This window comes from Grus americana (assembly GCF_028858705.1).
Source record: "Grus americana isolate bGruAme1 chromosome 27 unlocalized genomic scaffold, bGruAme1.mat SUPER_27_unloc_2, whole genome shotgun sequence".
Classification (NCBI taxonomy): Eukaryota; Metazoa; Chordata; class Aves; order Gruiformes; family Gruidae; genus Grus; species Grus americana.
The window spans coordinates 88,592-98,596 of record NW_026561297.1 but is presented as its reverse complement, the minus strand read 5'-3'; the positions used below and the strand labels follow the sequence as shown (position 1 = coordinate 98,596).

The window sequence follows — 10,005 nt, the reverse complement described above, 5'->3', positions numbered from 1 at the left end:
CAGATGAAGAGCTTAAAGGCGATCAGGACTGGGAGGATGACTGAGATCTGAAAAGAAGAGAAATCTTGAGAGCCCTTGACATGGTAAGTCTCTGGGTGCAGGGCAATGCAGCTGTAGTTCCTGGAGTTATCTCCTAAAGCTGACACAACCCGCAGCTTATGCGATCTGTAAGTAGGGGGCTATTTTTAGGCAATTTTGAATAGCTGTGAAGCTACAGCATGTAGCTGGAGGTGCCCGGGGCTGTCCTTCACCACAGGGTCCCTGCATACCAGGGGAATATTCTGCCTTCAAGCGTCAACTCTCAGCTTGCTCAGAGAGCTCCCCATGCAACTGCAGGGAGAAGCTTTGGGTGGAAGAAGAAACCCCTGTTAGGGCAGGGCAGAGTCTTTGTACTTTTGAGAGGGTACTGAGGGTGTCCAGGCTTTTACCAGCTCCGGATCACCACTGGGACATTCCACAGGGCACATTTCAAGAAGCACATCAAGGCAATGGATACATGGAAAGAAAGGTGCTTCCCAGAGTCAGTGCTTCCACATTCCAGCTGTGATGGTAGATGGAAATGGTAATGGAGCTTTTACTTTTGCACAGGAGACACACACTCCTACAGCATCACAGTGAGTGATGATAAAGGTTTTTCAAGGGACCTAATAAACCCACCTCAGACTAGAGAAAGCATTCACCTTTGTGGTGCCTTCAGGGTTGATCTGCTCTTCTCCTTAAGACCTGCCAACACAGAGGTGCCCCTGGGCAGGGCCCTGGTGCCAGGAGGGGTCTGCAGGGCAGAGCTGAGCACACAGAGGGTGGGATGGGCTCTGTGAGCAGGGACAGGGAGGAGAGGTGTGGGCAGAGCACCAGCTCCTGGCAGGGACAGCTCCAGGCAGCAGAGACATGGGCAGGGAGTGGGAGGAAACTGCAGCCAAGCCCTGGGCTAGGCTGCCTTCAGGCTGCTCTCTTGTGGTCCCTCACTCTAGATGTCTGCTGGGCGTTGTCTGCTGAGCAATGAGCTGACTCTGCCTTTAGGACATCCCATCATTGGGAGACCTGATTCTCTGCTTCTTCCATCCAACTGGGCTTGCGTGCTGCCCCCCAGGATGGCAAGGCTCTCCTGTAGGATCCCAGGGAGTGCTGAGCTTTCCCTTGGAGGTCAGTTCTCTCCTCTCAGAGGCCTTTACTTCTCTCTGAGAGGGGCTGTGTCCTGCCCTCTCCATCACAACTCCACCTCTGTGCTGGAAAAAAAGAGTTTGCAGATCTGCCCTTTGAAAAAGGACTCCCCTGCTCTCATCAGAGTCCAGCTGCTTTATTTTTAAAGAGTAATTTTGTGCACAGCCATCCTCGAGGTAGCACAAGCAAAAGCACAGCATAGCTGGGAACAAGACTGATGGACACTACGGCTCTCCTGTCCTTGCCCTGAGAGAGAAGAGCCCTTTTTCCTGGCTTGTCCTAAGACTCCACACTTTCAGTCATAAAAAAGGGGATTTCTACCACTAAATCTAGTACTCACCAGATATGATGGTGGGAAAAAAAATAACCCCACAGAGAAAATCACCATAAAGACATGCTCAGCCTCTCTTCTGCAGCCCACACTCTCTGGAGTGGTGAGTGCAGATATTGAACATTTCCATCAAGGGTGAATTGCATCTGACAGCCCTGGTGACCATTGGGGGAGTCAAGAACCAGCTCCCATGTACTCACTGCAGCAGGGCAGAGCTGACTCCTTGGCAGCACAGGGGCAGAGGTCCTGCTCCTCACAGCACACTCAGCCAGCACAAAACAAAGAAAGGAAATGCCTCGGAATTGGGGGAGGGGGATGGGATGTCTATGAAAAATGGAGTGGCTTTGCTCAGAGAAGTCTGTCCGAATTGTTCCCTGTCTTTTCCTTCTTAGGCCAGTACCCCCACGTTCAAAAACCAGCAAATGTCCAACAGCAGCTCCATCACTGAGTTTGTACTCATGGCTTTTGGAGACACACGGGAGCTGCAGCTCTTGCACTTCTGGCTCTTCCTGGGCATCTACCTGGCTGCTCTCCTGGGCAATGGCCTCATCATCACTGCCATAGCCTGCGACCACCACCTCCACACTCCCATGTACTTCTTCCTCCTCAACCTCTCCCTCCTCGACCTGGGCTTCATCTCCACCACTGTTTCCAAAGCCATGGCCAATTCCCTCTGGGACACCAGGGCCATCTCCTACACAGGATGTGCTTCTCAAGTCTTCTTCTTTTACTTTCTGATGTCAGCAGATTTTTCACTTCTCACCATCATGTCCTATGACCGCTATGTTGCCATCTGCCAACCCCTGCACTACGGGACCCTCCTGGGCAGCAGAGCTTGTGTCCACATGGCAGCAGCTGCCTGGGGCACTGGGTTTCTCTATGCTATGCTGCACACGGCCAATGCATTTTCTATACCACTCTGCCAGGGTAATGCTGTGGACCTGTTCTTCTGTGAAATCCCCCAGATCCTCAAGCTCTCCTGCTCGGACACCTACATCAGAGAGGCTCGGCTTATTATGGTTAGTGCCTGTTTATTCTTTGTGTGTTTTGTTTTCATTGTGCTGTCCTATGTGCAGATCTTCAGGGCCGTGCTGAGGATCCCCTCTGAGCAGGGACGGCACAAAGTCTTTTCCACGTGCCTCCCTCACTTGGCCATGGTCTCCCTGTTTATCAGCACTGGCATGTTTGCCTACTTCAAGCCCCCCTCCATCTCCTCCACATCCCTGGATCTGGTAGTCTCAGCTCTGTATTCCATCGTGCCTCCAGCAGTGAACCCCCTCATCTACAGCATGAGGAACCAGGAGCTCAAGGATGCAGTTCAGAAACTGATGACTAGAGGTTTATCAGAAGCAATATGCTGCCCATGTCCTCCTACATATCACTTCTAACAGAACTCATGACAGGCCCAGCCTGTCTTTTATATGTTTTCTAGTTCTTGATGTTATTGTTGATTTTAGTTTTTTAGTTTTCTTTTTTTCACTTCTGATAATGCTGTCCACAAAGAATTTTCATTATTCATACCAATTCTAATTCATTATCGACCTGTCTGATTTGACCCAGAGGTAGTGTAAATGAATTCCACACCCTCTGTGCATTTAAATATTAAAAAGGACCCTGCAGTGACATTTCTGACTGAGATTTTATCCCCCGAGACCTTCCCTGGAGCTGCAGAGGCAGTTCCTGTGTACAGAGTCCCTGCACAGCAGATCTCTGACAGAGCTGGCCTCTGTAACAGCATTTCCACCAGGAAAGGCAATCTCCTCAGGGCACTGCCCAAAGGCTTATGTCTTTTTCCAGTCTTGCTCTCAAGAACACGCCCAAGGAAGAGACTCTGGAGAAAATTGTTGCTTTGCTTGTTTCTCCATGGGCGCAGAGGGATGAGATGAGGGTCCCAGTGTGCTCTTCCAGGGACTGAGGAATGGCTCAGGTGTTCCTTGTGGGTGGACAGCACCCACACAGATGCTGAATGGACTCCAACTAAGCTGCCTGGGGCTCGACAGCCTGTGGTAGGGCTGATGGCAGAGGAGTGTTTTTCTGGAAGGAATGAGGAGCTGCCAGGAGAGCCCAGGGGATCTGCAGGGACAGCACGTGCCAGGAGGTCAGCAGGGAATGGAGCCCACTGAGCACGAGCCTGTGCAAGGTGGCGTGCCCCAGAGATCAAGTGCTAAATGTGGGTGTGAACCAGCAAGTGAGGGTTCTGCAAGGCCAGGGGACACAGCAGGCACAGGGAAAGGAGCCTGGTGAGTGGTTCGTTTTCCCATCAGTGGACTTCCATAGACTGGATGCGGTGCAGCACCCAAACACATCTCATGGCATTGGCAATAAGGCAGGTCACCTCTGAGCAGCCTCCATGGCCACATAAGAGCCTCTGTGGGAGGCAGTCAGTGGCAGTGATGTCCCTGAGCTGGGTCTGCCACCCAGCCTGACCAGCATGTCCCTTGCAGAGTGCCCCTGTGACCCCAGGCCCCACAGCCCACTTGCTCTGCAGAGCAGCTCCCCCAGCTCAAGGGCTGTGGAGAGCATGGGCAGGGGGTGTAGGAATGGCTGGCCAGGCCAGCACAGATGTGCCCACCTTGCGGAAAGGTTCTGTGGGGAGATGGGGTGTCCTGGTGTTTCCCCAAAAGTAGGATTTGTCTGGTGGTACTCAAGGACTTCCTGAACACTTGGTTCTCCTCAGCCAGCTTCTCACCAGTCTTTTCTTTCCCAGCTGGGGGTAGGCATGAGAGTGACCAACCCAAGTGGTTGGGTTTCAGTACTTCACTGAACCTGCACAGAAGGTAGGCAGAAAGCCCTAAGCTCTGTGCTCACCAGAAGGTATGTGGCAACACAGACACAGCTGCCACAGAAGCATGCACCCACCCAGCTCTCAGGCTGCAGGGAGTGTCTGAACTTGGCACTGGCAGGGGAAGGCAGAAGTGAGATTGGCTGCCTGAGGTGTGACCAGGTGGACGATCTGCTCAGCCTGGTGGCAGAACTCTGTGAAGAAGTGGAGAGGTTAAGGAGCATCAGGGAGGCTGAGAGAGAGAGATAAACTGATGGAGCCAAGCTCTGCCCTCCCTGAGACAGAAACAGGGACAGCTAAAAGACCAAAGCCAAAGTGAAGGGGACCCTGTATCCTCCCCTTGCCAGGCAGAAGGCAGCAGCCTCAAAGAGGGGAGTGAATAGAAACAAGTCCATGCTCAGCGTGGCAGGCGAGCCTTCTCCTCCTCACCCACCTCGCCTTCCCACGTACCCCTGTGCAACAGGTACCAGGCTCTGGCTGTGGAAGGCCACTCGAGCGAGGATGTGGATGACAGTCAAGCTACTCCAGAGGTAGCACCTAGGCCCAAAAGGCCCATGCCTCAGGTCATGACCACCCCAACAAAGAAGAAAAGGAGAGTTATAGTCATAGGGGACTCCCTTCTGAAGGGTACAGAGGGCCCGATATGCGGGGCAGACCCTCCCCTCAGAGAAGTCTGCTGCCTCCCTGGGGCCTGTGTCAAAGACATCGCTAGGAAACTTCCCAGCCTGGTACAGCCCTCTGACTATTACCCACTGCTGCTCCTCCATGTGGGTGGGGATGAAGCAGAGACACATACCACAAAAGCAATCAAAAGGGACTTCAGGCTCTTGGGATGGTCACTGAAGGATTCAGGAGCGCAGGTAATATTCTCCTCCCTCCTCCCAATTGAGGGCAGCAATGTTGGGAGGAACAGGCAGACTCAGTCCATAAATGCATGGCTCCGTGGCTGGTGTCAACACCATAACTTTGAGTTCTTTGACAATGGGATGGCCTACACGGCACCAGGCCTGATGAACCCTGATGGGATTCATCTCCCTCAAAAAGGGGAAGAAGATCTTTGCCCAGGAACTAGCGGGGCTCATCGATAGAGCTTTAAACTAGGCTCGAAGCGGGAGGGGGATAACATCAGGCTTGTCAGTGACATGTTGTGGGATGATGTGCCCAGGTTGGAGGGACAGGGTGCTGGTGAGGGCCCTCAGCCTACTGCTCAGAGACGTGCTAGATGCACTACAGCACGCTCGAAGCCTACAGGAGATGAGCTGGGGGCTCCAGATGCAACAGGAACCAACATGGTAACACTGGGAAGATACATCAAAAGAATCCCAGCCACCCCAGCCAATAAGTCAGCCTCATCGGGGGCACAACTGAAATGCCTCTATGCGAACGCACGGAGCATGGGGAATAAACAAGAGGAGCTGGAGACGTGTGCGCGCCTGCAAGGCTATGACCTTATTGGCATTACAGAGACATGGTGGGACAGCTCCTATGACTGGAGTGTTGGGATGGAAGGGTACAGGCTCTTTAGGAAGGACAGGCAGGGCAGGTGAGGAGGGGATGTCACTCTGTATGTCGATGACCAGCTGGAGTGCATGGAGCTCCACCTGGGGATGGAGGAGGAGCTCACCGAGAGCCTATGGGTCAGGATTAAAAGGAGCGCTGGGGCAGGGGACATCATAGCAGGGGTCTGCTACAGGCCACCTGACCAGGGAGACCGAGCAGATGAAGCCCTCTATAGGCAGACAGGAGCAGCCTCACGCTCACAAGCCCTGGTCCTTATGGGGGACTTCAACCACCCTGACATCTGCTGGAGGGACAATGCAGCTGAGCGTAAGCAATCCAGGAAGTTCCTGGAATGTGTCGATGACAACTTTCTCCTCCAAGTGATAGAGGAGCCCACGAGGAGAGGTGCCATGCTGGACCTTATTCTCACCAATAAGGAGGGCCTGGTAGGGGACGTGAAGCTCAAGGGCAGCCTTGGCTGCAGTGACCACGAAATGGTGGAATTCAGGATCCTCAGGGCAGCGAGGAGGGCGTGCAGCAAGTTCACTACCCTGGACTTCAGCAGAGCAGACTTTGGCCTCTTCAGGGATCTGCCTGGTAGAATACCATGGGACAAAGCCCTGGAAGGAAGAGGGGCCCAAGACAGCTGGCTAATATTCAAGGGTCACCTCCTCCAAGCTCAGGAGCAATGCATCCCAACAAAGAGGAAGTCAAGCAAAACCACCAAGAAGCCCCCCATGGATGAACAAGGAGCTCCTGGGCAAAGTCAAACAAAAAAAGGAAGCCTACAGAGGGTGGAAGCAAGGGCAGGTAGCCTGGGAAGAATACAGAGAAACTATCCGAGCAGCCAGGGATCAGGTTAGGAAAGCCAAAGCCCTGATAGAAATTAGTCTGGCCAGGGATGTTGAGGACAACAAGAAAAGCTTCTATAGGTATGTTAGTGAGAAAAGGAGGATGAAGGATAATGTGGGTCCCCTCCGGAATGAAACGGGTGACCTGGTTACCCAGGATATGGAGAAGGCTGAGGTACTCAATGACTTCTTTGCCTCAGTCTTCACTGGCAAATGCTTGAGCCACACTGCCCAGGTCACAGAAGGCAGGGACTGGGAGAATGCAGAATCGCCCACTGTAGGAGACGATCAGGTTCGAGAATATCTAAGGAACCTGAAGGTGCACAAGTCCATGGGACCTGATGAGTTGCATCCGTGGGTCTTGAGGGAACTGGCGGATGAAGCGCCAGTTCATCATATTTGAGAAGTCCTGGCAATCCAGCAAAGTTCCCACTGACTGGAAAAGGGGAAACATAACCCCCATTTTTAAGAAGGGTAATAAGGAAGACCCAGGGAACCAGTCTCACCTCCATGCCTGACAAGATTATGGAGCAGACCCTCCTGGAGACTACGCTCAGGCACAGGGAAAACCAGGAGGTGATTGGTGACAGCCAACACAGCTTCACTAGGGGCAAATCCTGCCTGACAAATTTGGTGGCCTTCTACGATGGGGTTACAGCGTTGGTGGATAAGGGAAGGGTGACATCATCTACCTGGTCTTGTGCAAGGCATTCGACACTGTCCTGCATGACATCCTTGTCTCTAAATTGGAGAGACATGGATTCAATGGATGGACCACTCGGTGGATAAGGAATTGGCTGGATGGTCGCACTCAAAGACTTGTGGTCAACGGCTCAATGTCCAAGCGCAGGCCAGTGACGAGTGGCATTCCTCAGGGATCAGCACTGGGACCGGCACTGTTCAACATCTTTGTCAGCAACATGGACAGCTGGATCGAGTGCACCCTCTGCAAGTTTGCCGACAACACCGAGCTGTGTGGTGTGGTTGACACGGTGGTGGGAATGGATGCCATCCAGAGGGACCTTGACAGGCTGGAGAGGTGCACCCGTGCAAACCGCATGAAGTTCAACAAGGCCAAGTGCAAGGTCCTGCACATGGGTCGGGGCAATCCCAAGCACAGCTACAGGCTGGGTGCAGAATGGATTGAGAGCAGCCCTGAGGAGAAGGACTTGGGGGTATCGATTGATGAGAAGCTCAACATGAGCCGGCAGTGTGCGCTTGCAGCCCAGAAAGCCAACCGTGTCCTGGGCTGCATCAAAAGCAGTGTGACCAGCAGGTTGAGGGAGGGGACTCTGCCACTCTGCTCTGCTCTTGTGAGACCCCACCTGGAGTACTGCGTCCAGCTCTGGGGGCCCCAGCACAGGAGAGACATGGAGCTGTTGGAGAGAGTCCAGAGGAGTCCAGGAAGCTGATCAGAGGGATGGAGCACCTTTCCTATGAGGACAGGCTGAGACAGTTGGGCTTGTTCAGCCTGGAGAAAAGGTGGCTCCGGGGAGATCTAATTGTGGCTTACCAGTACCTGAAGGGGCCTACAGGAAAGATGGTCAGGGACTGTTTATGAGGGAGTGTAGTGACAGGACAAGGGGTAATGGGTTCAAGCTGAAGGAGGGTCGCTTTAGATTAGATGTTAGAAAGAAATTCTTTACTGTTAGAGTGGTGAGGCCCTGGAACAGGTTGCCCAGAGAGGTTGTGGATGCCCCATCCCTGGGAGTGTTTAAGACCAGGTTGGATGAGGCTTTGGGCAATGAGGTCTAGTGGAGGGTGTCCCTGCACATGTCAGGGGGGTTGGAACTAGACGATCTTTAAGGTCCCTTCCAACCCTAACCATTCTATGATTCTATGATTCTATGATTCTATGACTTCTGCTTTGCAGTGACAAAACCCAAGGAATGAATATGCTGACCAGGAATAAAGGGGCCCTGTCTCCAGCAGGGCAGAAGAAAGGGACAACCAAGTTTACTGGACCGTGTGGGATGGATGGCCTGACACATCAGCCCCATGGGAGTATAAAGGTCTGGGGACACCGGTGCGCATGTACTCTAACGCCATCAGATTACAAAGGGGCAGAACCCATCTGCATTTCTGGAGTGATGGGAGGATCCCAAGAACTGTCTGTGTTGGAGGCTGAGGAAAGCCTAACTGGGAAAGAGTGGCAAAAGCACCCCGTTGGGACTGGTCCAGAAGCATCCTTGGCATAGACCACCTCCAGAGAGGGTACTTCAAAGACCCAACAGGGTACCAATGGGCTTTTGGTATAGCTGCCTTGAGTACAGAGAAGATGTTTAGCCATTAGCTTGCCAGGTCCCTCAGAGGATCCTTCTGTTGGGGGGGTTGCTGCAGGTTCAAGAACAGCAAGTACCATTGGCCATGTGCTGATCCAGACTGCACTAGAAGAGGGTGAAGCTCCTGAGCACCTGCAGTGTATTGATGACATCATTGTGTGGGGCAAGACAGAAAAGGAAGTGTTTGAGAAAGGGAAAAGAGGGATCTAGATTCTTCTGAGAGCTGGTTTTGCCATAAAATAAAGGAAGAGCAAAGGACGTGCACAGAAGGTCCAGGATTTAGGAACAAAATATGAAGATGGGCATTGTTATAGCCCAATGGATGTGATCCATAAAATAACAGGTTTGTTGCCACCACCTAACAAAAAAGAAACACAAGCTTTCCCAGGTGTTGTGGGTTTTTGGAGAAGGCACATTCCAGGTTATAATCTGATCATAAGCCCTCTCTATCAAGTGACCCAGGAGAAGAACAGCTTTGAATGGGTCCTGAGCAGCAACAAGCCTTTGAACAAATTAGACAAGAGATAGTTCGTGTGATAGCCATTGGGCCAGTCTAGACCGGAGGAGAAGTGAAAAACATGCTTTACAGCACAGCCAGGGACCACGGCCCCACCTGAAGCCTCTGGCAGAAAGCACCTGGAGAGACTCAAGGTTGACCCCTGGGTTTTTGGAGCCAGGGATATGGAGGATCCGAGGCCCACTGCAGTCCAACTGAATAAAAGATATTGGCAGCATATGAAGGGCTTTGAGCCACTTCAGAAGGAGTTGGTACTGAAGCACAACCCATCTTGGCACCTCGATTGCCTGTACTGGGCTGGATGTTCAAAGGGAGGGAACCCTCTCTGCATAATGAAACTGATGCTATGTGGAGTAAAGGGGTTGTGCTAATAACACAACAGGCTTGAATGGGAAACCTCGACTGCTCAGGAATCTTGGAAGTGACCATGGACTGGCCAGAAGGCCAAAACTTTGTAGTGTTGCCAGAAGAGACGTGACACGTGCTGAAGAGGACACACCATGTCATAAACCACCAGAAAATGAGAAGCAGTATGCCCTGTGTGCAGATGCGCCCTGTCATAATATTGTGGGAGCAAATCT

The 10,005-nt window shown here is 52.4% G+C and overlaps 1 protein-coding gene across 1 annotated transcript; it reads left to right on the top strand.

Annotated features, from left to right (window-relative positions):
- Nucleotides 1–1,914: 1,914 nt before the first annotated feature.
- LOC129200089 (olfactory receptor 14A16-like) lies at nt 1,915–2,880 on the top strand. Its single transcript, XM_054811342.1, has one exon. The coding sequence runs from the start codon at nt 1,915–1,917 to the stop codon at nt 2,878–2,880; it is 966 nt and encodes a 321-aa protein (XP_054667317.1).
- Nucleotides 2,881–10,005: the final 7,125 nt, after the last annotated feature.

Bases quoted from the DNA above. Each gene is read 5' to 3' on its own strand.
- LOC129200089 (XM_054811342.1), top strand. From the start codon at position 1,915: ATGTCCAACAGCAGCTCCATCACTGAGTTTGTACTCATGGCTTTTGGA.